At 37.4% G+C, this 27,855-nt stretch overlaps 3 protein-coding genes across 3 annotated transcripts; all 3 read right to left on the reverse strand.

The window, feature by feature from the left end:
- Positions 1 to 1,690: 1,690 nt before the first annotated feature.
- On the reverse strand, positions 1,691 to 3,494 carry LOC112180592 (hydroquinone glucosyltransferase). Its single transcript, XM_024319147.2, has one exon. It carries the CDS (start codon positions 3,264 to 3,266, stop codon positions 1,824 to 1,826), a length of 1,443 nt encoding a protein of 480 aa, XP_024174915.1. The 5' UTR covers positions 3,267 to 3,494; the 3' UTR covers positions 1,691 to 1,823.
- Positions 3,495 to 4,988: 1,494 nt separating this feature from the next.
- On the reverse strand, positions 4,989 to 24,490 carry LOC112175972 (hydroquinone glucosyltransferase-like). The gene is made up of 2 exons (XM_040512049.1): positions 23,055 to 24,490; positions 4,989 to 5,288 (listed from the first exon to the last, which is right to left on the reverse strand). Exons 1-2 carry the CDS (start codon positions 24,318 to 24,320, stop codon positions 5,145 to 5,147), a joined length of 1,410 nt encoding a protein of 469 aa, XP_040367983.1. The 5' UTR covers positions 24,321 to 24,490; the 3' UTR covers positions 4,989 to 5,144.
- A 2,061-nt stretch (positions 24,491 to 26,551) lies between these two features.
- On the reverse strand, positions 26,552 to 27,705 carry LOC121050603. Its single transcript, XM_040511334.1, has 5 exons — positions 27,650 to 27,705; positions 27,054 to 27,182; positions 26,864 to 26,906; positions 26,705 to 26,783; positions 26,552 to 26,650 (listed from the first exon to the last, which is right to left on the reverse strand). Exons 1-5 carry the CDS (start codon positions 27,678 to 27,680, stop codon positions 26,552 to 26,554), a joined length of 381 nt encoding a protein of 126 aa, XP_040367268.1. The 5' UTR covers positions 27,681 to 27,705.
- Positions 27,706 to 27,855: the final 150 nt, after the last annotated feature.

The following is a 27,855-nucleotide window of genomic DNA, read 5'->3' on the forward strand; positions in this document are numbered from 1 at the left end:
TACCACGAAAAACTATTAAATTTCTGAGCGTAGTCGCTTCCAAGAAATTAGGAATTTTCTGAGCGTAGTCGCTTCTAAGAAAATCCGATTCCAAGAAGGGTTTTGGATTAGATCGAAACAAGGATGTATGTGGTCGATCGTTTTCTTCTCAACAAACTCTAAGTTTGGAGGACTCTACAAGCTCCAAGCTTGGAGTGAGCACGAACCCCCACAGTTCGGCTTTTGGTCTCCTCTATGAAGAAGAAAGGGGGGTAGAAGAAGGGATTTTGGAAGTCCTCGAGAAAAGAAGAAGAAATTGAAAAACTTCACAAAAACGGGAACTTTTAGAAAAATTTACCTTAAAGGATGGTCGGAAAAAGCGTCGACGGAAAGTTACTGTAGCAGGCGGAAAGTACTGTAGCTGACCGGAAAAGTCGCTGGAAGTTGGTCGTAAAGTGGCCGGAAAGCTGGAAGTCGGCCGGAAAAGTCGCCAGCGGCTGTTGACCGGCGTTGACCGGGATGCTGACGTGGTAGTTCGGTGCTGACGTGGCTGATCCGGTTGATGACGTGGCAGATTGCTAGGCGCCTGCGTGTATGCTGACGTGGCGGTTTTATGCGGCTTGGCGGCTTCACGGCTTGGTGGCTCGGCGGCTCGGTTGATTGACGTGGGCTCCGCTTGGGCCAGCTGCACGTGGGTTGCTTCTGGGTTTCTGGGCCGTGGCTGGTTCTTCTGCTTCTGGGCCTAGGATTTATCCTTTGTTTTGGGCGGAAGCTGAAGATGGGCTGCTTCTGCTGGGCTGGGTTGACTGAGGCAGAGTTGACTGAAGCGAGAGGCGGTTCGGTGGTGCAGCGTTTTCAGGCGGTCAGTTAGGATGTTTCCTGGCCGGTTCCGGTGAGGTTTTTTCCGGTTCCCGGAATCTGGGGACGAGGTACAGATGCTATCAAAAGATGGCAGTAGAAGGTGGACGGAAAGATAGCAAACCGGGCATGAGATCTTCGGATTCTTCTTGGAGGCCGGTTTGGTCACTTTCGGCGGCCGGTTCAAGTTGATTCCGGCCGGTTCTGGGGGCAGCGCCGCCGGTTCCGGACTCCTGGAGGTGAGAGTTTCAAGGTGGGCGGCGGTGGTTTCTGGGATTTGAAGGCTACGAATTTAGGATTTCAGGGTTAGGGCTTCGTGCTGATAACGTGTTGTAGAGAAACTGAATTTGAGAGGAATTTTCTGTGTATTCTCATTGATAATAGGGGCCTCTTTATATAGAGGATTACAATGCATAGAATCTCAATCATATAAGGATAGTAATTCTACATTGATTAGGATTCTAGATCCTTCTAATTAAATCCTATTACCAGTAAGTCAAGTAACCTAGAGTTTGGGCTAAACACAAATTATGTTTTCCTTCAACAGTCATATTATATTTCATTTTGATTTGCATTTTAATTCGCCTGATTATTATTATTTTTATCATAATATGCCAAACTTGGTGACATTCCTTTGTTTGCCTAAATGGGCCCATATTAGGCCTAATGATTGGGCATGACCCAACAAGATTCCCCTAATAATCTAATATTATCTCAACAGAGGGATGATTATATAGTATCTTAACACAGAATATTCAATGGAGCTCTATATTAACGAAATCTATACAAAGTGGACCACGGGTACATGCAGCTACATAATGATGCAGTTATAACTATTGACCGACCAAAAAGATTATCTAGAAAGAGGATATCAATTAAGAAACAAATGTCATAAAAAACAAAAAAAAAAGGTAAGATGAAACAATGGCACCAATATGAATGATACCAATTTGCAAGGAATACATTATTGATAAATCGGATTAGTCCTAATTCTTGTAGCCATTCCATAGCTCGGCTACGTCTGCAAGTGATTTTGTAGACGACCCATCTTGGCTCAGAGCAACTTTGGCGGCCTTTTTTAGCTCCATCATCTTTTTCTTGAGCAATTTCCCGTCATCTCCTTCAATCAGATCCCTTGCATATTTCTCAATATCACGACTCTCCACTATGCCCCTATCATTCATCTTGACCCTCCATGCAACTTTTATATCTTCAGAAAGCAAAACTGCATTCATCTTCTGCTCTGCGTAGAGCGGCCAAGCAATCAAAGGCACGCCATGCACAACGCTTTCGAGGATCGAGTTCCACCCGCAATGGGTCAGAAACCCACCTGTCGACCGGTGACTCAAAATTTGGACCTGAGGAGCCCAAGAGGGTACTACTAACCCCAACTCTTTGGTCCTCTCCAAAAATCCTCGAGGAAGAAAACTCGAAGGGTCGTTGGAACCTTGATCACCAAAGTAAGCGGCGCTTGTAGATGTCTCATTCGGACTCCTAACCACCCATAGAAATCTCACCCCACTCATTTCAAGCCCCATTGCCAACTCATTCATCTGCTCGCTTGAGAGGGTCCCACCGCTCCCGAATGAAACAAACAGCACTGACCCTTCTGGTTGACTGTTTAACCAGCTCAAGCACTCGTTCTCACCTAACACATCTGCCATTCCTGTCTTTACAACCACCGGTCCAACCGGGTAAAGCGGTGGAAGACCAAGAACTTGTCGCTGCTCCTTGTAAGCCTCCAAAGCACCGGGTTCCAAATCCGCAAAGCTATTCACTATGATCCCAGCTGCCGATCTATACCACTTGCTCATTTTCACCGTCGCTCTATAGGCCTCATTAGACCTTTCTTGAACATGCTGTACAAAATCTGAACCGTGGAGTGGCACACAACCCGGAAGGTGGACCGGTTCAGGCAGATCCCTATACTCGCATGAAGTGGTCTCATCGAGCTTTGGCAACTCGAACAAAAACCACAACCCCATAGCGTTCGTACTGAAGAAATAGTAAAAGAGTACGTTAAACTCGTTGGCCACATCAAAGGCTTCCCAGCCGAAAATATCCACCACTAGAGCCACGACCCGAGTTGACTCGGCGAGGAGCTTAACCGAGTCACGTAGAGCAGACAGTGAACGAGTCAAGGTGAGTACGATCTTCGTCTCGGACGCGACGTCATGAGGGAGGTCGTCCAAGTTTACTTGAGGGAGGAAGGCGTAGGATATGGCTTGAGGCAAGGTTTCCAGGACTTTCTTTTGGGGTAGCAGCTGCGACCCGTCGTTGGGGATGAAGAAGGTGACGGTAAAGTTGTGGTGGATGACGAGTCGTTGGGCCAGCTCGACGAGGGGGATCAGGTGGCCTAGTCCCGGAGTTGGCACAATGACGACGTGTGGTGGTTTCAGTTTTTGGTGGGTGGAGGACTTGGCTTCCATGGTGTGGTACTGTGGTAGTAATTGAACTTTGGTTTAGAGTAAGAGATGAAGATTGGATAATGGAGTATTTAACGTATATTAAGGAGACCGAGTCTGGAGTTAGAACTTAGAAGTCATAGGCTTTGCCTGTCTGTGTATTTCTGTATTGTTTTTACCTCTTAATTTCGGAGCTTTGCTTGCCTTTGGTGACATCAGTACTAGCTTAATATTCTCGGAGTAATGTTTGCATTTACAAATTCGCTTTGCTTGAGCTCTCCACCAATGATTTTCCTCAAAATATTCTATGGTTGATATCACTGTATAATGTAACATGCATCGGTGATAGGGACGAACTTTTTCTTTCGCAAAAGCCTTGGTCATTGAATATTATCCTTTTCCCACGTATAACTTATCGGTAAAAGCTTATTATTTATTTTAATTATATACAAATATAGAGCTGATATTCGATCGAATATGTCGCCGAAAACGACCATAATCATTTATTTTAGATATATCATACTTTTATATAGGTGGAAGTATAAAAGAATATTATATAACTTCATAAGTGATGTGTCTAAAGAGTCATTGAGATGATAGTCAAATTGTAGTTTTGTTTATGATATGAGAGTTCTAAGTGGTTACAAATCAATTCTCATTTGCTAGCAAGACAATATGGATATGGTGGGGTTATTCGAATTTACCCTTTCAAAAGTATACTAACCCCGCATCAAAAATTAAGTTAATCAATTATTTCGGTTAATCGGTTTTGGTTAATTTTAACCGCGTTGAATTTAATAGTTTGATCCATACTTAATTTTAATGATTTTTTTTTCAATTGTAATTGTAAATAATTAGTAATTATCTAAACAACATCAATATCCACAATATATAGTATGAACTGAATAGTACACATCAAAAGACAACAAGACAATAGAATTAAACATATTATAGGTTACTCTATAAGTTAAACATATAAGAAATCTAAAAATAAATAAGCAAATGAAATTAACTACAATTAAAATTGAGCTACAACTCAAAGAAATTAAAAGTAGCAATAAGAAATTAAACACAAGTATGAATTAAAGTATAGTTAGAGTAACAATGATTTAGTGCTTGAGAGGCGACAATAGAAAGCACTCTTTGATAGGAATTAACCTCATATAGTACAAATATAAATGAATCGGTTCAATTCGGTTTTTATCAGTTTATTATAAACACCAACTGAAAACTGCACCACTAGTGTCCGTTCGGTTGGGTGTCGGTTAATTTTTTAAGGTTAAATTTGATTTGGTGCGAAATATTGATTTTCGATTTTAAAACGTCCACCCCTACGTTTAACAACTCTATACCATGAAGCTTTTTGCAAGTCTCATTTCATGATATCACTACTAGCATCATATCCGGGAACCGTAAGTAGGAAAGTAAGAATATATATATCTATACTATTATTAAGAGAAACGGTGTTGTTAGCCAAAACTGATTTTTTTTACCTTTATAACCCTCAAATATTAAAATATCATGGATTACATTTTAACATCAGGGATAAAAATGTAAAAAGCAAAATAAAACAATAAAAAAACAAAATAAAAGAAAATAACTATTTCAAACTCTCCACTCTCAGAATTATAACTCCCCACTATATACTCTCACACCCATCGGGTGTGTGGACATTTTCTAGTATATATATATATATATATATATTTTTTTTTAATAAACAACTGATAATATTACAACTATATTATTGAGTAAAAACATTATAAAAAAAGTAATTTATATAATCACTAATACGTGAGTCGGACTGGGGACTTTTCACATGTAAATAGTTATATCACTTAACCAAATGGTACTAAGCAACAAAAATTTTTTTTATTTATAAAATAACCAAAAAGCCCACATATGTTAGTTCTTGTGGCCTTTCCATATCTGAGCAACCTCTGCAAGTGATTTTGTAGACGAACCATCTTGGCTCAAAGCCACTTGGGATGCCTCTTTCAGCTCTATCATCTTCTTCTTGAGCAATTTCCCTTCGTCTCCTTCAATTAGACCCTTTGCGTACTTAGCAATTTCTTCACGCTCCACTATACCCTTATCGTTCACCTTGACCCTCCATGCGACCTTCAAATCTTCAGCAAGTAACACAGAATTCATCTTCTGTTCGGCATAGAGTGGCCAAGCAATCAAAGGCACACCATGCACAATGCTCTCTACGGTTGAGTTCCACCCGCAATGGGTCAAAAACCCGCCCGTCGACCCATGGCTTAGAATTTGGACCTGTGGAGCCCAAGAAGTAACAACTAAACCTACCTCTTTGGTTCTCTCCCAAAAACCTTGGGGTAGAAACCTTAAAGGATCGGTCGAACTTTGAACACCAAAGAAAGCTGCATCTTTTGATGTCTCATTTGGACTCCTAGTAACCCAAAGAAATCTCACACCACTCATTTCAAGCCCTAAAGCCAACTCATTCATCTGCTCGCTTGTGAGGGTTCCCCCGGTTCCAAATGAAACAAACAACACCGACCCAATTGGCTGATCATCCAACCAGCTCAAGCACTCATTCTCACCCAATCCGGAAGCCGAACCGGTTTTTATCACCGGTCCGATGGGGTAAACCGGTGGAAGACCATGACTTTGTCTGTGTTCCTTGAAAGCCTTGAAAGCGCCCGGTTCCACATCCGCAAAGCTATTGATCATGATCCCAGCTGCGGACTTGTACCTCTTGCCGATGCGAAGAAAAGCTTTATACGCCACATTGCTCCTATCTTTCAGAATTTCTACAAAATCTTTGCCATGTAGCGGCACACAACCCGGAAGCCGGACAGGTTCAGGCAGATCCCTGTATTCACAAGTAGTAGTCTCGTCAAGCTTTGGCAACTCAAACACAAGCCACAAACCCATCGCCGTAGAAGGAAAGAAAAGATAGGGCAGCAAATTGAGCTCATTCGCCACATCAAAGGCCTCAAGACCAAAGACATCAACAACAAGCGCCACCAGCCGAGTCGACTCCGCTAAGGCCTTAACTGAGTCGCGGATAGCGGAGAGTGACCGAGTCAAGGTGAGAGCGATCTTGGTTTCCATCATCGATTCTGGTGGGACGTCGTCTAAGTTGATGGGAGGGAGGAAGGTGGAGGATATGGTCTCCGGCAAAGCTTCCAGGAGTTTCTTTTGCAGAGTCAGGTTCGTGCCGTCGTTGGGGATGAAGAAGGTGACGGTGAAGTTGTGGTGGACGAAGAGTCGTTTGGCCAGCTCGGTGAGCGGAATGAGGTGGCCTAAACCTGGACTTGGGACAATGGCGACGTGGCCGGCTGCCATGGTAGCTAGTGTGGCGGGTGTAGTGAAGAACGGCGATAACCAAGGTTGGAGTTAGAAAGTTGGCTTCTGTGTTTCCTCTCCTGACATGCACCTATATTACTTGACACGACATCACCACTACGTCATATGCATGCATGATGTCACTGTCGTCACTCCCAATCATGCAGTGAAAGCTTGAATGCTCGCACTCTCCTCACTCCTATTTCACCATTTGTGATTCTCCATTATTGTTAATGTAATTTCAAAGAAATATCTGTAACACGGATAGATTCTTCAACATACGTCTGGCCGCCTGGCCGGATACTATTTTGCTTAGTTGTAAAAATATAGTACTGTCAAGTTTGAGAGATCCCTTTTAAGTTATCAAGTGGGAGAAAGTGAGAGTGTGAGACAAGCGCACATGTAAAAGTAGTGGATTTTCATGAAATGTAGCCCCATCGCCAAAGAAAGAATGAAAGATGTTTGAGCAATAATTATCAATTATGTAAGAATCAAAACGTGTAGAACGTTTTTTTTTTTTAATGTGTAGAACGTTGAGATCTATGTTTTGATGTTTTTCTTTCGTCTCATAATTGACATACCAATAAGATCATGTGAATGTGGGTGGTAACCCAACTAGGCCAGTAGCTTCCTCTAAACTTCTTCAAGTGAAAAATCAATCACTTTTTTGGGTTTAGGAGTTAGGAAATTCTGAATGTTTTCGTACCTGTTGGATGTCAGTTGTGAAGTTCATCTTGATAGTCAGTTTCATCTTAAGGCCTAAATTATTTATTTTAATTGTTAATTATTATTATTATCAACAAAATTCATTTTACCTTTTTTTTTTTACACAAAATAAAAAAGAATGAACTTGCATTAGTTGATAAATAAAAAAATAAAAAATAAAAACAACAAAATGAACACTACTTAAAGAGTTTGTGGACAAAAATGTACCAAAAAGATCCACAACAAGTGTCACTCGTTGAGTTGACTCTGCAAGATAAGGCACTGATGAACTAGAAATGGGACTAATATATAATAAAAAATATTCGACGTTTTTGAATCACCTGCTATAAAACTTTCGGACAGAGTACATTATTAGAAGCGAAAACTCAATAATCTTTCATATAGAGCACATTGTAGATCGAGTTACAAATTCATTAAGCTAAAACTCATTACAAGATATGGCATGTGAAAGATGATATGCACAAAGGGATAGTGAATTTTTGGTTGAAATATTACACTGATCGCAATGAAAATAAACAAGACTAGACTAAGTTGAAGTTTTTATAAAATGGATGGGAGTTAGGGTTTGAATTATCTACCACTAACCTCCCTTGATGCAACAATGAAATTGAATATGAATGATGTTAAACATATTGTCCAATTACCCTCTTAGCATCCGGTTAAGACTACTAAGGTCTAAACTCTTTTTATTTTGTCAATTCTAACCGGTTAAGTCTAGAATTATCTAGTTAAGAACAAATTATATTACCGGTTAAGTCTTAATTCATTGCTTCTAATTGCATAAAGATTAGAGTTTAAATAACCAAGCAAGCAAACGAATCCTAGTTCTAGGTGATTTTAGCTCACTAGCCTCACATGGTAATCAATCTCTTGGCAAAAACTTCATGTCATAGCAAACACTTGACTCAAATTGAGTAAGTCTAAGTAAATTCATTCAACTTTTGATTTAACATGTGAAAGTGACAACATGAATTCATCAAATCATAAATAAAACATCAATTACAAGCAAGGTTGGCTAGCGATTTCAACCATAGCCCCGACAAGTTCACTATTTACTCGTAAATATAATATAATACATCAAGTAACTAAAGAGAGACAGAATGAGAAGTGACTATTGATGGTTGTGGAGATGGTTCTCTCATATCATCGTGTGGTGTTGTGGTGCTTGTCTCATCCACTACTACAAATTTCCCCAAACCCCATTGATTTGAATTAGTCCTTATTGGGACAAAGCATACTGATAAGGGTGGCTGATGGCATTAGCCACTAATGGGAAATCAGTCCCCTCTATTGCAGGTGCTAATGGGACTAATCACACTGTTAAATTATCAGTGTGATGCCTTTAACCAAAGCAAAATTGCATCCAAATCAGTGCCAAAGCAACTGATCCAAATATCAGTGGCTTCGGAATTCCACTGATATCAGTGGCAAAATCATTAAACTGGAATAAAAAAATAGGTGCCAAATACTAGCAAATACTAGTATTTGGTACCTCTACATTTCATGTACCATATACTATATTAAAAAATGCATCATACAACAAATTCGCGAACTAAAATAATTCATTACATCCAGAGACAACAAAACCACAACTGCAATCCTTCTTTGATATGGACAAACTCTTTCAAAGCAAATGGCAACGTGCTCACAGTACCTGAAGTTCTTGAAAAGAAGAATTAAATTTTGCACTGTGAAGTATTATCTAGCAAGTAGCAACCTATGCATTCAATTCTGTAAGAAATCCAAACATGACATTTAAAAAATAATGTGTAGAAAAATACCTCATCCATAATACCATTCGGCAAATCTTCAAGCATCATACGATGTAACTTGACCCCAGCTGCATGCCTATGCACATTGAAACAGAAGGGCAGTTTAATAAGACACTAGTAGAGCATCCCGCACAATGCCACAGGTTTGTTTATTTGCTGCGGTAACTCTAATCCAACCAACATTTGTTGTAAAAAAAAAATGTTACAATGGTAAAATTATGAAACTTTTCATTCAATTTGTAAAGTAAAGAAATTTCACTCTCAAATTTTAACATAGGGTCATAAGTCAGCTTGAACTTCCTTGTAAATACATATATATATATATATATATATATATTTCTGCATTCAAAGTATAAAATGAAATAGGAACCACAAAAAGAAAAAGAAAAAAAAATGATGTAGAAACCAAGATTACTAAATTAATGTAACTGATTGTACTGAAAATGTCTACATAAGTAACTATACATATTAAAACAAAAAACATTTAAACAAAAAACATTACTGAAATGAAAGCTAAAACATTCTGAGCTAAAGGTTGGTCAGAATTTCTTGTTAAGGCAACTCATGAGTCCTTTACGATTCAAATGTCACAGAAGGTCAAAAATCAAGTGACTAATTCATGTCAACATTCATTGCTGAGGATGAAATCTATTGCCTAAACCTCAAACTATCATTGATTAACACTATTGATACGATTAATATGTTGTAGAGTACAAACAAATAGAAATGTTATAAATTCATGAATAAAAGTCTTTACCTGTAGCTTCATTTATCTTTGACAATGAACAGATGAAGCTATTGTTTGATTTTTTCCTCTTGCTCAGTGATTTCTAGTTGTGAAACAAAGCTGATGCTGCACAAAGTAATTTTGAAAATGAAATTAGCTGCATTATGTGAGTAGAAATTTTGATAATAGCATTAGTTTTCTATACAGTGTCAACAAATGTAAATATCAGAATTCTTTGATGATCAAATTGACAAGGGAATAGCAGAACACATGAATATGATAATGATGTACTTGAGCAAGAAGGAAGTTCAAAGTATGAAAGCAAGAAACAGTGGGTTCGAAAACATGATGTAGTTGAGTAAGAAATTGAAGATCTTTTTCATGAATATAAATCATTGGTTTCGAAAGCAAACAATATCATTATAGAAAATTTCAATTGATAAACCAAATTGAAACTCTTCTTTGTCATTCAAAACATGAGTTCTTCGAGTTAAAGCGGTACTCAGTTGAATTCAATTGAAATAAGGGATTGACAATGGATTGGATATGCAATTTGACTGAAGAAAAAGAGAGTAAAAGATAGTGATTGATAGCTAACTAACCATAAAAACAGGGGAAAAAAACCACAAATAGAGAAAAAACTAACCATTGTTGTAAATATTATTATCTATATGGTTGTCCACGTAAAAATACTCATTAGTTGTGTACTTTGATGTAAACCCTACCTCTATTTAAAGGAGGCTAATGAGACTGAATGAGAACACTTCTACTTCCTCACTACTATTCTCTCTTCATATTCTCTCTACTTTATAACACGTTATCAGCACGCTCTGCTATTATTTTTTGATAACTCTATAATGATCTACGAGTTTATGGTGCAACGTTGTTGCTATTAACTATAACTTATGATCTATGAGTTTATTCATGATCTATGTCATTTATGCATATCAGTTTATTTCTTAAGGTGCCATCGATTCCTGCTTTATTTCATGAGTTTATTTCATGATCTATGATCTATGCTTTAATCTTATATATAATCATTACGGTGCCATCGATTCCTGCTTTATATACTGATATACATATGTTCTTTTTCTCATATATGAGTATAATTGCTGAAAGTTTTGGTTGATCACGCAAATAGAATCATACCCGTTTTCCTTTCTGACAATCTCAATTTTTTTTTTTGTCAATAATCATGCCTCTCTCCTTTATTTTTGGTTTTGCAACCAAAACCCAACGTATTATCCCATAAGGTGCAATGGAGGCATTAGTTTTTACTTGTCTATTTAATAGCATTTTCTGGGTTTTTTTTTGTCAGTATACACTCATAAGATTTTTTTTTTGTGTTTCCCTCAATTGTCGTTAGGCATCAATCCTAATTCGTTATATATTTCATGATTACAAGTATTAATATATGCCTTATGTTGTCATTTGCACATGTATTTATGAATTGTTAATATGAGAAGCAATCTTGATGTGATGAGAGTGATGACCACTATCTATGTTGATTCAATTTATGGCAGGATCCGTAACTCCCAAAGCTGGATCAATATTTTTTTGATATCCAGGTTATACAATCCTACGATTATGTGCATAAGTATGCTCAAAAGGTAAGGACGTATGATATGATTTTATTGCTCATAGACGGATTTCAATGACCATTGTAAATTCAATGCGATCAAAATATTTTCTTTATATGATTACATGAGGGTTTGAACTTATTCCTCAAAGATTGTGTAGTGGAAAAATTGCGATATGAAGTCTCATAAATTTATACAATTACGAGGGCCAGAAGATCCTTAGAGTTATATAATTGGGTATATGAACTCACATATTTTTAATCCCCAATAATTATAAGAGGGCCGGAAGTTCCTCAAATTATTTTAGTATTGGGGTTCTCTGTTCCGTACGACAATGTGAATTTGAAGTTCAATTTGAACACTTGGTTAAAGCTAGAAGCTACGTACGTTCTCCACAAGATAAAATAATGTACTTGTGTGATTAGAGGAGAGAAAAAAGATGATCATTTTGTGAAGTTAAGCAGACTAGAAGTTCTGTGTAATTTCTTCATTAATGGAACCAGAAGTTTCCACGGTTAATTTTATTGCATGGTTTATCTATTTATTTTTCTTCCCTGAAATTTTCCTATTTTGTTATGTACTTTCGTTACAGTACTTGTCTATTAATTTTTTTTTGTTACTCATACAGACCAGCAGTCCTATACCTCGAACATATGAATTTCGAATGTAATATTTTTGAACCAGAAGTTCAAAATTTCATAGCAGAACTTGAAGTTCTAACAGTAAAACTTAAACCCGAAGCTTTGAGTATAAAATATAAAAGTGAACTTGAAGATTCACTTTAGCCACCTTGAGCCTGAAATTTCGAGCACCACATTTATTTGAACCCGAAGATTCAAATTACGAAATCTTAGAACTTGCAGTTCATAGAAAAAATATTCGAACCTGAAGCTTTGATTACACATATAATTCATTCACAGTTTATTTGACTTTATGTCAACTCGAACTAGAAGTTTCGAGTAATTTTGATATGTCGATTGATACATTCTTCTTTATGTCTGCTTAAAGCATTCCACCTTAGAACAAGGAGTTCTAATTGTGCAGACTCGAGCTTTAAGTTTCGAGTGGATATATGGACAATTTATCAAAAAGTTTTAATCTGGGTCAACCTCAAACCTGAAGCTTTGAGGGGATTATTTTGACACCAATTTAAAAGTAAGCAGATATTTAACCGTTGGTCTATGACGAATGAGTATGAGTATACCCAAAATTTGTGATCGTAGATTTTGTAATTAAAAGAGATTAGAACCTGTAGTTTCTTGATCCTTAATTACATGAGGACTTGAAGTTCCTCAATGATCAAACTAACTAGATGATCATCTAAAGTCCTTCACTCATAAGTTATGGTTATAAAGTTTAAACTCGATATTTCGAGTATATTATTTTGGCCAGAAGTTCAAAATGCATTTGATGTTAATCTACATCAAACAACAATACAATAATTGAACGTCATGTTTTAACTGTATAACATGGACCAGAAGCTTCGTGTATATCGTATGAGATCTACCGATCAATTCTTACAAATTTGATTTGTATCATCTTCAAACTTATGTTTTGAGTGATTTTCAGGCAATGCAATTTTATGCATGGTGTCCAGAAAATATTATTAAAGCTTATGCTTATGAGGCTAATATAACAATCATCTCAGATCTTACATATCTGATTGATGGCTCCAGAAGAGCACACATTATTGTCCCTTTGCATTCTGTGCTTCCAATATTACTAGAGATGTATAATCTCCCCGTCTCATAGATCTCATTATATAGTAAGAAAGCCGATTGACATGGCTATACCATGAAATGCCACCAGAAGTGGATCATGGCAAGAGAAAAATAAGGAGTTAATGTAAATTACTGTCCTAACATCCACATATGTGAGGAAATTGTAAATTGGGTGTGTATCGCCTATGGTACACTATATGGTGGATGATTATCAAGCCACTTTCGAAAGGGCACTGGTCAAATTAAATTGCATTGACTAGTAACAACATTGAGATCATCACACATCCCTGATGTCTATTACTTACAATAAGCAACTTGAAAGCACTATTGTGCTACTCCATAGATTTATTGTATCCTCTTGAGTTCCCATTGAAACTAAATGTTTCTTAATCCAATTATCTAGGAACATCAACCTGATGTTCCTTAAGAGGTTGTTATAAATTGAAAAAAAATGAAACCTCAAGTTTCTTGGATCTCCAATTATATGAGGGCCTGAAGTCCCTCCTCTTTATGACTACTCATTTATATGTGACACAGAACTTGAGGTTCTTCACATGATAAAGTTACTTGTTCTTATGGATTGTAGTCTTTAACTAGAAATTTTCGAGTATATCATTTTGGCCAGCAGTTCAAAATGAAGTTGGTCCATTCCAATTGTCAGTATTCCACAATTAATGTTTACTGAAACTAAGGTAGCAACCATATCAAGAGTTGTAGATCTTGATCTATGGCTCCAAATGAGCTACTATCATGTTACCGAATTTTTGAAATACTGTTGCATTAATTGCTTAATATATGGTTGGAGAAGACTTTATGCCATTGGATATATACTGTATCGAATTTTCTGCAGTAAATTCAGACATATGATGTCATGAACCTGAAGTTCCTGGAACCAAATACACTATTTTGGCATGACCGGTTACATAATCTTTTGTCTACCATGTTGCATGGAATCACTTACAAGTTTAATGATTGCTAATCTTACTCACAAGCAAATTGTTTATTTACATATTTGCGAGTTGTCACTTTAATGAGACAATCCTCCTGCAATGAGGGGGAGAAATATTGTTCCTGAAGAACGATATGAATTGGTGTGAGATATTTATCCACCGTCTCATTTTGACTTTGAGAAATATCAAAACTAGTGAATTGATAAAAGAAAGTGACAAAATTATATGCTAAATGCAAAGGCATCTGCTTGGGTTAAAGTCCTTGAGACCGACCGTATTAATACAAACAATGTAGACTCCATTTGATTTGTGGTATGCAAGTGTATCCAATTGACATGGTTCTCATGAAGAAAATGTCATTAACAATATCACAACTCCTAATATGGCTACACATATAAAGGGTGTAAGTACGCCATTATGAAATGATGTCTTAGTGATACAATAATAAATCAATATGGTTGATGCTAATGGACAAAATGTTTTTGACCTAAAACTTGGTTTGGGTTCGCCACCAGCCAATGAACACCTTCACTCCAAAAAAAGTGAGAGATTTTTGAATGCATCTTTTGAGCATGGTCATAATGAGACAGTCTTCCCGCCGTTAGGGGGAGGAAAGACTACTGTCATTTGAATAACGGCTTGAATTTGTGTGGATTGTATCCACCAGGTCTAAAGTTTCAAACTCCCAAAACAGGGAAGATTATACAAGCCCTATAGTGCTCTATATGAGATTATAAGTAAAAAGATCCACATTCGCTAAATAATTCATCTATGAGAGATGATTGTCCTAGAAGCGACAATGTATGCCCCAGAAGTGGCATGGGTACCAAATATCAATAAGCTTATTATAGTTAATGCATGCATATAAGAATGTGTGGGATCTATGATTGTTAATCATCGATGATAATTTACATTTGGTAGCTACCAAAAATGTTTAAGGGCTGTATGAATGCTATACCACGTTTCACCATGAATGTCGACAAAGTATATTATTGGCCAAATTGGAAAGATGCAATTCCAATGAAATTGAATATTTGAAACGTGATGAAATACTTGGACCTTTAACCCTACATGGTACAAAAGGGTATTTATCAAAAGTGAAGATAAATCACTATGACACAATGTCTATTTATAGAGACATGAGATTATGAATATCTTCCCTTATATGAATGACAATTTTCTATAAGTACAGTGTTAACATATAGCTGTTATATTGACGAGAGATTTATGGCACTTTGTCATTGTATATTATGAAGACACATTGCTAAAAGCAAAATCTCAAAAGCAAAGTGTCATAATAAGTGTATTTCTTATCAAATCCTCAAGGGATTCAAATACATGAATGATTCAAATGCAAATCCATGAAAGGTTGGAAGAGCATGAAGCTCACTCATGGAATCAAAGAGTCTAAAACTAGCTCATATGTACTCATTTCGTTCTAGTCAACGAGATCTAAATTTCCTTAATGAGTACTATGACGAGACTACTATCGAATTCGAATTATGATTATAATGTTGCAACATATTCTAATTTTCGCAAAGTTATGAATTATTTTGAGCTCTTGAAGAGCTTATGAGACATATCAATACACAAAGATATTGATGTGTATGGCTAGGTATGCCATGATGATTTTTCAATGTTTTAAACTATACAAAGATAATTAATGTATCAATTTCTTTATATTGTCTAGCTTTGTTAGTATTGCTTTAACTTTGCAGGTATGAAAATTTATGATGAGCCCCTATATGCAAAGCACACATGGTCTCACTTCAGTGATAGACACATCAAACCACTATATATGATACATGTAGCTTATCGCATACATAATTAAGTCTTGCAACAATTAAGGGGAGATTTTCATCAGGGGGAGCATCCGGAAGTATGCTACCTAGGAAATATGCACGTTGTGCTCTTTTTGTCATTCGACCAGGGTTATTTTTGTCCCATTGGGTTTTTGTTACCTGGCAAGATTTTTAACGAGGCAACAATAAGTGCGTCCAATACTATCATTCATTAGTGGGCATCAAAGGGGGAGTGTTGTAAATATTATTATCTATATGGCTGTCCACGTAAAAATACTCATTAGTTGTGTACTTTGATGTAAACCCTACCTCTATTTAAAGGAGGATAATGAGACTGAATGAGAACACTTCTACTTCCTCCCTACTATTCTCTCTTCATATTCTCTCTACTTTATAACAACCATAAATTTCTAACTTTGTCCTAGAAATCAGAAACCTTCATATGAATATCAGTGCAAAAAGAAGAAACAACAAAAACATCAATCAAATTCAGAAAACCATACCCAAAAGCTCGCAACCCTGGGCTGGAAGATCCGCAAATGCTTCCTGCAAAAGCGATATAAGAAAAAACAACTGAATCAGAAACCAAACGAAGGCGGGAGCGAAATTTCACAAATTAACACACGGGCTAGAAGTTCCCAACCCTTGACTCTAAGATCCTCAAATTATTCCTGCAAAACCGATATAAAAACAAACCGCACTGAATCAAATTAAAACCAAACAAAGGTGAGGGTGAAATTTCAGAAAGTAAGAGACGGGTGCAGTTGATTACGCGATTACACCAACTGACCACAATTTCCCTTCGATCCCTCTATCTCTTCGTGCAAACCGAAGAAACACACCGTATCGGATCTCGAATTCCTTGATCTCCTCCTTGAAGGCTGCATATAGATATAGAGGAGAAGATGAAGCAATCCATGGTGAGCGAGGTTACAAAGGCCAAACATGCACGACGTCTCTGAGAAGATTCAGCCTTCAATCTCGTTTTGAGAGAGCAAAGTAATTATAAATTTTGGTAAAGTGATCGACAATGTTAAGACCGCACTGTCTATGTGTGGGTTCTCCGTGTTGGGGAGAGAGAGAGAGAGAGAGAGAGAGAGTTAGTAAGAAGTGTGAGAGCTGGATCTAGACGAACATGAGAGAGTGAGAGATATAAGGTTAAACTGAAAGTACGAGAGACAGATCTAGATCTAGAAGAACTTTTGAAAGAGATCTGATCGGGAAAGAGTGGGATTTTTGTATCTCCCGTTGGTTAAGACCTCCACTGATCCAACGGTTACCACTGAATATCAAAAATAGAGAAACCCCCAAGTTGATGGACACTAGTTAACCCTGCCCACTGATACACTCTATTGGCCCAACCTCAATTATCCCTGGGCACTGATCATCAGTGTGATGAAACAAATTCACACTGATCTTTTGATTGGTTGCTCCCAAAATCACAAAACAAAACTATTCCATTTCTGTTGACACTGTTAACAGTGTCATTGAGATTAAACAATTAATATGTTCTGTATACTGTTCATAATACACACTAATGATCAGTGAGAGGGAAAAAAAACCCACCAATCTTTTATATCACTGTAATACTATTCATTTTGGGACTGAAGATTTTTTGGTGGCTAAAAAAAGGGTGCTAATGGGGAAATTTGTAGTAGTGCTCCTCATTGCTCCTCAAGCTCCTTAATGGTGTAGAGATGATGAATCCTTGAGTAGCTAGTGATGGTTTGTAGTGTTAAGGTGGTTGTGGAATTGATGGGTGGTGGAAGTAGTGGAGATGGAGTTTGGTGTTTGGATTTAAGGGAGGTGGAGTTGTAGAGAAAAGATGGAGTTAAAGTGAAGTGGGAATGGATAAATGGTTCAAGAGATGATGAAGATAAGGTGTCTTTGGTATTAAAAATCAGTTATATTAGGAAAAAAAAAAAGATGGAAGAGATGCTCTTACACCATGGTCCCAAAATGCATGCAAATTAAGCTCCAAAATGACAAGGTGTGGGAAGATATTTGCATTTCACATGGTAAAAAATTTTCACCACCATGGTCCTCCTTGGCTGGATTAGAGGTCTTTCATGAGTTGCGGCTCACCAGAAAAGTTAGCCGGAATTTGCTTAGTATTTTTTTCGCTTCAATCCCATGCCTTCTCCTCCTAACTTTGATTTTTTACAATCTCAAGCCATAAATTGGGTGTTTTCCTCTCCTACAAACAAAAGAAAATGGATTAAAGATGACAAAGTAGTATGTAAGACAAGTCAATTTTCATAGTTTTGGGGCACAATTACATAAGTAAATTGTGACTTAACAGCAGTTGTACCAGACTTTTAAGTGATTCTGCATTTTAACTTTTAACTATCTCACTCCTAAATATAGGGAACGAGATGACTCTCTATTATTTTTGTAAATTTGAAACATTCATTTTAAGTCATTTATGTAATTTATAAATACTTTCAAATTATTATTTTCTTCATTCAATAAATAATATAAATTCAAAACTAGTTAAAATAAAGATAAATGATATAGACGTAACTTTTAGTGGCTAGTTAGATTGATTTTTTAACTACTTTAGCTAAAATTTAACTAAAAGATAGCTAATATTATTAAAGATACTCTTAAGAATAAGAAACAAAAAAGTTTGCTTATAGTTGTCTTAAAAACAAAAGATTTTGTCATTTTGGTTTATGAGTTCAATTACAATAGACAACAATAGAACGTAGTTTTTTTTTTTTTTTTTTTTGAGAAAACAGTAGAACGTAGTTTAATTATTTTTCCTTTTAAATTAGAAATGTCAAAAGAAAAGATAAAGAATAATAGATCACCAGCGACAAGCTTTTTGTTACATCGAATAGGAGTAGTCTTGACCTGATGATAGATTAGTTGCTGTTATTTGTTCAAACAATGAGATAGAAACAAAGATAAAGATTAAGATATAAGGCCAAAGAAACCCATGCATGCCCCATTTAACTTTGTATTGAAAGAATATATTATTGTAAAATGGAGGCACTCGTATAAGTACATAGGAGTATCCGGACAATAACAGATTGGAAGGTCTTCATTTGGCGTCCTTGGTCATGAACAACAAGTGGCATGATCTTATACTATGCCAATAATGCCTTCAGACTACAAAAGTTTTGTTTTCTGTTGTCTGAAGTTTTTAAACTTCTTCAGACAACATATAAATTAATTATATTGTCTGAATAACATGAGAATTCATACTATTTTGGTTTTTTCATCTTTTTTGTAAGTTAGAAAATTAGGATAACAGATAACTGTCGTCTTAAAATACTGAGGATTTCTCATTAAAATGTTGAAAATTGGGACGACATTTATATGTTGTCTGAGCAAATGGAGAAAAAATATACCCAAATTTGGCCAAAAATAGGTTTTTGACACCACAAAATCTGTTCACCCCTTTTGCCCTAAGACCCTGTGTTTTTCCCACACTAAGCTAAAATTTTCAAAAGCTTACCTTTCTTTCCATCGGTCTCTCCCAACCTGGCGTAGCAAGAGCTAGCTATCAGCTCCATCGATTCATCTCCCCCAGCTAGCTTGGCTTTCATTAGTTTCCTATTTGATTCAATTCGGATAAATCCAATCAAAGAAGCCCCAACATCCCCAAATCGAGATTCTCAAACCCTAAAATTTGAATCTTTATATCTCTCTCAATTTTCTATGTAGCAGCGGGTACACTTCCTTCGGGAGCGGAGGAATGGGAAGTAATGGCCAACCTCCAATCCAAGTACATGGATGAAGATGAGGAAGAAGACGAACAATCAAAAACCACCACCATTGCCGTCGTCGCAATCACCGAGCTCGTTGGTTCTTATACATTTGTCGACCTAACAGTTTAGCGCTCTCTTCCTCCTTTGTTAATTCATTCAGCCTCATTCACTTAGGTAAATCATGCCACATGGTGAGATCTGAGGTTCAGGTTTAATTTGAGCTTCTATTGTTTAATCTTGGTTATCTTCAATTGTGATATTTTTAGGGTTTTCTATTTGAGAAATCGAGATCATCTTGGAGAAAATTTGGAACCTGTGGATTTATTCGATTTCCAGATCTTAGAAATTCAATTCAGTCAAGGCTCTGTGGAAGTCCAATGAGAACGAATTGGCTTTGTGTTTGTATTCTATCTCTTCGTTTGCTTCTCTACTAGTTGTGTGTCGTACATCATCTAGTGACCTATTCCATCTTCATGTGCTCAAACATAGAAGTCTTAATATTATATTCTCTTTGGTAGTATCCTATATTCCTGCTGCTTAGACATGGGTTGTCTTGTTTTGGGTTTTTTCGTGGTGTTGAATTTTTGGTTGTTGGTTTCAGGAACGTGGAGCTGGAATTGGCACGGAGCAATCAGGTACGGGTAATCAGGTTGGACCGAGAGTGAGTGGGAATGAGAGGCTGCCTGGTGTTGTTGTGCTTACTAGGGAGAGGCTACTTCGGAAACAAGGTTAGTCTCTTTGTATGCTCTCTAAAGTTTTTTAATTGAGAGCTAATTTCAATAGCAGATTGGCAATTACAGTGAGCATGTTTAGCAGTTAGCTTAATTGCAATTCTAATGTATTAGATGTGTAGAAAGAGTTAATATTCTATTGCTGGCTACACATTGTCGCCTGATTGCAATCATGAAATTTTTGTTTTGCTTTGATATGCTATAGGTCTCATTGTGAAATTATAATCATTTTCCTTCCATCAGTTTAAGGATTACGATACCAAGAACTATGGTATTTTGAAAGAAATCTGCAGAAACTGTCCTGCAGTACAACCTTCTTTGATATTTCTTTTTCCTGACTTATTGACCTAAATTTTTGATATATTTTACTTCTGTTAGTTAGCAAAGGATCTGGAAAGTTTCATCGCATTTCGACATAAACTGAATGTTCTGTGAATTTTCCAAGTTTGGTCTGTAATAGAGAAAGTTCCAGAATTTTAAATGTTCCTCTGATTTTCTGTTGAGATTTGAACTTCTACTTGAATCATTTAAGTTCTGGTTTTTCTGTATATTGAACTAGACATCCCAATGCTTGTTTCAAAACTGATTCCTTGTCATTTCGATTTGCAATGAATGTTTGGTGAATTTTCTAAGTTGACCATGCTGCTGAGAAAGTACGTGTGGAGGTATTCATAGACTGTTAACACAGTAATTTGACAATCTTATTTCAAATGTCATTTACAATTTTAGGAAAATCTACTCAAGTTTTGCATATTATCACATTTCTTAAAATGATAAACAGATAAGATGGAAGGCTAAATGTTTCAGGATTTCTAAAACTAGTATAACTAGAACTAAAGTGTGCGACATTTTTGAATGAGTGACCTAGTCACGGATTGTGAGAGTAGGAGGGATCCATGTAGGCTATGGATGGAAAAAGGAATGGTATAACATAAATGCATAGCTATTAACACATTCCTAGGGATCCTTGTACATATTAATTTTTGGGCTAAATATTGAATACTACCCTGTGGTTTGGGTCCAAAATCAATTCAGTCCCTGAACTTCTAAAATTATATAATGTTAAAAATTCCTATCATCATATTATGACCTAAATCACAGTCTATCCATTATATTTGCAAAAAAAAAAAAAAAACTAGCAGTAAAAAAAACTATTAGATAATTAATCATGAGGTACAGGAAATAGAGAAAATAATTAAACATTAAGAAAAATTACTCTTCATTTTTTTTTGTGCACATCTACAAGAGAAAAAAAAAGTTAAAAAAAAAACCATTCTTTTTTATTAGAAATTAATTTTTAAAGCCCAATACCTTGTGGTTGAGTTTCTTTTTTTATTGGATAAAAGATTTATGTAATCTGGTTTAGGAATAAATATGTAATTCATAGTTTGTTTGCAAATTATATAAGTGAGGTTATTATTTTTTTTTTTTTGAGGGGAACGGAAGACTGATCCATTGATATAAAATCATACGACCTCACTCGGTCAATCATGAAGGGTACAAACACCCCTCATATTACAATCATTGCTCAAGTAGTGCACTGAATGCACAAAGAAATGACTACTAGCCGAGACTACTGCGCCTTGAACACCAAGAAGCTACAACACCAAAAATCAGTACATCCGCCTAAGACCCTAATGGTGTACATCAGTACTGATCCTTGGGCACATTATAACGTCCTAGAGAAATAAGGTATACAAGGCCAAGGCCTATAGCACCCAATAAGGGGATTATTGAAACAAAAAGACAAACTAAAAAACCATAGAGATGGGCTGAGAACGAATCCCTAGCCCATCAAAAAACTGTCCCAAGAGGCTCCAAAAACTTGCCCACCCCAAGCCCAACAGGCCAAGATTGGCCCAGACCAACTGCCATCTCCAAATCCGTGCAGCAAGCCCAGCAGACCTCAGCCGCCACCATACCCATGCCCGCTCCGGCAAGGTACCCACCGGCACGACGCGACACTGCCACAGACCCTACCACGACCTAGCGCTCCATGATTCCGCCACCCAAGTCGAAACCGCCTCGACTCCACAACACGACGCTCCACGATCCAAGCTGCCCCGAAATCGAAACTGCCCCAACCCAGCGCCCTCAATCTGCAACCCCGTCGATCTGCCTACGAGACCCACCAGACTGCACCACCACGCCCCAGAGAAATCCGTCGATCCAGAGCCGAAAAATCACCTGCAAAACTTTCGAGCAAACACCCATACTAGAGCCTCCAGCACGCTAGCATCGAGTCCCCTCCGGCAGCAGATCACGCGTCATTGGTGAGGCAAAGTGCCCTCCCTAATACCATAGCTGCCGCCGGACGAGAACACTCTTCTCGGTTGAGGCCGCCGCCGACCTGTCTAGGGTTCTGAGAGAGAGTTTTCTTTAGGGAGTCTTTTCGTTTTGACTCAGTCCATGATATATAAGTGAGGTTATTTCAGAAGCTTAAATGAGGTTTAATGAGTAAATTTAGTATTTGAAAATTTGATAGGAGGTCAAGTGAGTCAATTTAGAGGTTCCAATAGAAAAATTCTTGATGATAAACATTCCAATCCTGAGACAAACAAGATAACTATCAACACAAGATAAAGAAACCTCATACCTTATTCAATTTGTAATCAAAACAAACATTCGTTGACACAATATATTGACTAGTTCTTGTGTTCCTTCCATATATTGGCTACCTCTGAGAGTGATTTTGTAGATGACCCATCTTGGCTCAAAGCCAGTTGAGATGCCTCTTTCAATTCCATCATCTTCTTTTTTAGCACTCTTCCTTCGTCCCTTTGCATACTTGGAAATCTCCTCACACTGCACTATGCCCTTTTCATTCACCTCAACCCTCCATGCTACCTTTAGATCTTCAGCAAGCAAAACAACGTTCATTTTTTGCTCGGCATAGAGCGGCCAAGCAATTAAAGGCACGCCATGTACAATGCTCTCTAGGGTTGAGTTCCACCCGCAATGGGTCAAAAAACCGCCCGTCGATGTGTGACTCAAAATTTGGACCTGAGGAACCCAAGAAGTTACCACTAGACCAACATCTTTGGTTCTCTCTAAAAACCCTTCGGGTAGAAAAGTTGAAGGATCGTTAGAACCTTGAGCACCAAAATATGTAGCATTTTGTTTCTCATTTGGACTCCTAGCAACCCAAAGAAACCTGACCCTACTCATTTCAAGCCCTAAAGCCAACTCATTCATTTGCTCAGCGGTGAGGGTTCCACCACTTCCAAATGAAACAAACAACACTGACCCTTTTGGCTGACCATCCAACCAGCTCAGGCACTCATTCTCACCCATCTCATTCGCCGAACCGGTCTTTATTTTCGGTCCGACCGGGTAAACCGGTGGAAGACCAAGACTTGGTCCTTGCTCCTTGAAAGCCTTGAAAGCACCCGGTTCCAAATCCGCAAAGCTATTCACCATGATCCCACCAGCCGACTTATACATCTTGCAGATGCGGACTATCGCCTTATAAGCCTCATTGCTGCGATCTTGAACCGGCTCTGTGAAGTCTCTACCATGGAGCGGCACACAACCCGGAAGCTGGACCGGTTCAGGCAAATCCCTGTACTCACATGTAGTTGTCTCGTCAAGCTTTGGCAACTCAAACACAAACCACAAAAGCATTGCAGTAGTAGGAAAGAAAAGGTAGGGCAGCACATTAAACTCATTGGCCACGTCAAAGGCTTCAAGACCAAAGAGATCAACAACAAGCGCCACCAGCCGAGTCGACTCCGCTAGGGCCTTAACTGAGTCGCGGATAGCGGAGAGTGACCGAGCCAAGGTGAGAGCGATCTTGGTTTCCATCGCCGATTCTGGTGGGAGGTCGTCGAAGTTGACGGGAGGGAGGAAGGTGGAGGATATGGTCTCCGACAAAGCTTCCAGGACTTTCTTTTGCGGTGTCAGGTTCGTGCCGTCGTTGGGGATGAGGACGGTGATGGTGAAGTTGTGCTGGACGACAAGTCGTTTGGCCAGCTCGAGCAGGGGTATCAGGTGGCCTAAACCTGGAGTTGGGATAATGGCGACGTGGCCGGCTGGTTCCATGGTAGCTAGTGCGGTGTAATGAAGCTAGCTAGAGTTCACTAGTTCAGTGAAGAATTAATGGCAATCGATTCGTATTAAACGAACTTAATTTTTAAGACAGAGACGTCTAGCTACTAGTGCTTCTGTTTTTCCTATTATTTTCTTTTGATTTGGAAAGGTTGCCGTGGTTTTTAGGCTTTTAGCCCTTTCTTCTTATCCTGCCATTCATGTATTTGACGAGTGTGTGGTTGTAGTTTTCTTTTCGCTGGTGACATGACGCCACCACTGACCTCACATGCAGGTAAGCAAGCACCACCCAATGACCTAATCATGCATATGCAGGGAATCCTAGTCGGCTGCTCTCAGCGACTTAACAGTTCACGACTTCAAAACTTTAATATTTCAGAACATAAAATTCTCACTCAGAAACTTATTCTTCTCGTACTCCATTAAAAAAAAAAAAAAAACTTATTCTTCTCATACAAAGACATTAACAATCTGTATATCAAAACTTCAGCAAAATTCGATTTCGAATCAACAATTAGAATTATACAGAATATATTATAACGTAGACTCCTTACTCCCAATTGTGATTCTGTATTGTTAATGTCATTATTTTTATAAAATATCTGTTAGTAATTGTCTATCTTCGTGCTTAATAGCATTATCTGTTAGGAAAGAAAAGATCGATTTATAAAGATTACAAGGATCGAATGGATCATTCCATAAAAAATAAAATAAGGTTCGAATGGATCAGACCGAAAAAAAAAAAAGACTACAGCGGATGGATAGTGTTTTGCTCAGCTGAAAGAGTCATCACAAGAGTGATTGTTAATAATTTTCTGTGAAGTGTGTGAAACTTTTTAGTCACTGAAAGGAAGAAAGTGATAAGAGGCACATGAAAACTGAAAAGTAATGAAAAAATGTGATTCTTTTTCTGAAATGTAGACCCATCACCCCCAACTAGGCGTCTATCTCATTCTCAACAAACTTCAACTTGTAGGCTTGTAGCTAATGGAGACATAGCACTACAACAAAAAACCTCATTTGCGAGAAACAAATTCCTCGCCAAAAACAGACATTTCGTCGCGGAAGTACTTCCGCGAGGAAATTCTTTTCGTCTTCAATTCGTCGGAGAATGCTCGTCAAGAAAAGGTTTAGCGACGAAAAAACAATGTCCTCGTCAAACCCTTTCCGTGATGAAATCTATTTGTCTCGCTGTTATTCTATAGCGACAATTTCTTTCCTCACTCAAACCCATACTTTTTTCTTGTTAAAAAAGTTCAACGATTAGAAAATAGTCGTTAAATATATTTTCCGACATACTAGATTTCATCGCGAAATTAATTATTTCCTCGCCAATGATAACTAAAATTAAAAAATGTAAATAAATAAAATATTTAAACTACTTTTTCCGCGACGAATTTTCGTCGTTATAAGCTTTGGGTGAGGAAGCTTTTTCTCGCTGTAAACGTTTTTTAGCGAGGATATTTTGTTTCATTGTACCATGTATTCTTTCAGCGAGAAAAAGTTTTCTCGTTAAAGATACTTAACAACGAGGAATATGTTTTCCATCGACATTGGAACTACAGTTTTTGGGACGAAAATATTTTCGTCGTTATAAATAGCTTTGGGCGACCAAGTTTTTCGTCGCTATAAATTGTTTTTAGCGAGGAAATTTTGTTTCTTCGTAAAATGTATCTTTTCTATGAGAAAAGGTTTTCTCGATAAAGATACTCAACAATGAGGAATGTGTTTTTCGTCGGTGTATGGACTACAGTTTTTGGGACAAAAATATTTTCGTCGTTATAAATAGCTCTCAGGTTTTTGGTCACTATACCTCATTGACATGCATATATTAGTGAAAATGTTGACAGACAGCTAACACATTGAACATCGAAAAGAAAATATAAATCTGCGAATAAAAAAAACAAATAGGCTTTCCAAGCCTTTTAATTTTGGTCTCCATTACACTTGAACATTTGTAATGAATAATCTTCAAAAGAACACCTAGCTAACAGAGATAGCACTAAAAGAAACCATATGTGAAGAACCCTAACTATTTGAGAGATGCTACAGTGCTGCACTTCTGAATTTTTACCACCCAGCACCACTCTGCAAATGAAAAAGATAAAGAAATATGATTTAATGTTAAGGAGAATGCAACAAAATATACTTTAAGCAACTTCATTATACAAAGAGGCAACTTAAACTTCTGAAAACAAGAAGTAAAAAACAAAAAGCAAAAAACACTAGCAACAGCTAGCGATGACAAAATAGTACCCAGCTCCAACAATTACAGCTCTCAAAAGTTCCATCCTTGTCTCATAGACTCTTAACAAATACTTTATCTGTAAATTTGATAAATAAGGAGGTTCAGGGTTCAAATATAACTCACTTCATACACTATCCATATTTAGCAGATTTGAAGGTAGGCAACAGAGTTTCCACTGCTTAGGTATTGAAAAGGAGAAAAGAGACCTCCTGACATGTTAAAAAGGACACGATATGATGCTAAAGAAAGATAACAAAATAGTCAATATGAGAATAAGCATTGGACTTACCATATCTGAGGAAAATTGTCCTGCATTTCCCTTTGCACAATCTTTGTCATTCATGAAGAAGAATACCATAGCCCAATTATCATTAGTCACTGAGAATTAACCCACCAAAATACCAAATCACCCAAACGACACCAAAATCAGAAATCCAAAAATGCAGGCACCAGATTAGAGAGTGAGAATACGAACTGACCTTGTGAAAGTTGAGACCCAACTTGAATCATGGAACTAAAATATGGTAGCACAGACCCAATTGAAACCCAGAATAACAGAGCAATTGGTGGTGCAGCCAGAGAAAAGCTTGAATCAACAACTCCTTGACCTGGACTCATAAGAAAACCAAAACAATCTTTGTTAATTTAACACTAGTATGTAACTACTGTTTTCTCTCAAACACTATGCAATTTTAACATGGATAATAATATTGGACAGAAACATGGGGGAGATAGAAAGCTTTTTTAGGCCTCTAAAACGTTGCCCTTTCATAAAACGTATCCACAGTGCCACAACGTATTATTGAACAGAAATCTTCTAGCTGCAAACAATTTAGAACCATTCATTGCATAGCCCATCTGATGAACTAGAAAAGGATTTGGATTCTCCGGTCAAGATAACTGTTTGCAGTCTTACAATTAAGGTCACCACAATATACTCTCAAGTAATTGATGTGATCAGATTAATACATTTTTCTGTAGCACACAACGATGAGATAGCCCAGTAACTAAAGGGGAACAACCTTGGACCATTCTATTTAATGCAACCACGGACGGTAACAATAAGAAACTATACCTCTCACGCTTCTTGTCTTCTTCTCATTCATGGCAAGTCTGTATTAAGAGGCGAAGGCATACCTATCTGTGAACTATTGATCTTGAATAGTTGCCCTTCAATCTGTGAAACTATTGATCTTCAATTGGGGTGCATTTAATTGAAATAAAACCAAATATATAAACCACGACATCTCACATTTAGATTTAGCAAAAAATAAAAAGACC

Source organism: Rosa chinensis, chromosome 7 (assembly GCF_002994745.2).
Source record: "Rosa chinensis cultivar Old Blush chromosome 7, RchiOBHm-V2, whole genome shotgun sequence".
NCBI lineage: Eukaryota > Viridiplantae > Streptophyta > Magnoliopsida > Rosales > Rosaceae > Rosa > Rosa chinensis.

What these genes read in the sequence shown, in the direction of transcription:
- LOC112175972 (XM_040512049.1), bottom strand. Translation starts at nt 24,320, where the DNA reads ATGGAACCAGCCGGCCACGTCGCCATTATCCCAACTCCAGGTTTAGGC. An exon ending in TTTCCAAGTATGCAAAGGGA is followed by an intron (nt 5,289 to 23,054) that starts CGAAGGAAGAGT and finishes TACGCAAAGGGT; the next exon opens with CTAATTGAAGGAGACGAAGG.
- LOC121050603 (XM_040511334.1), bottom strand. Translation starts at nt 27,680, where the DNA reads ATGAATGAGAAGAAGACAAGAAGCGTGAGAG. An exon ending in GAAGACAAGAAGCGTGAGAG is followed by an intron (nt 27,183 to 27,649) that starts GTATAGTTTCTT and finishes TTATGAGTCCAG; the next exon opens with GTCAAGGAGTTGTTGATTCA. An exon ending in ATCTGCTAAATATGGATAGT is followed by an intron (nt 26,651 to 26,704) that starts GTATGAAGTGAG and finishes TCAAATTTACAG; the next exon opens with ATAAAGTATTTGTTAAGAGT.
- LOC112180592 (XM_024319147.2), bottom strand. Translation starts at nt 3,266, where the DNA reads ATGGAAGCCAAGTCCTCCACCCACCAAAAACTGAAACCACCACACGTC.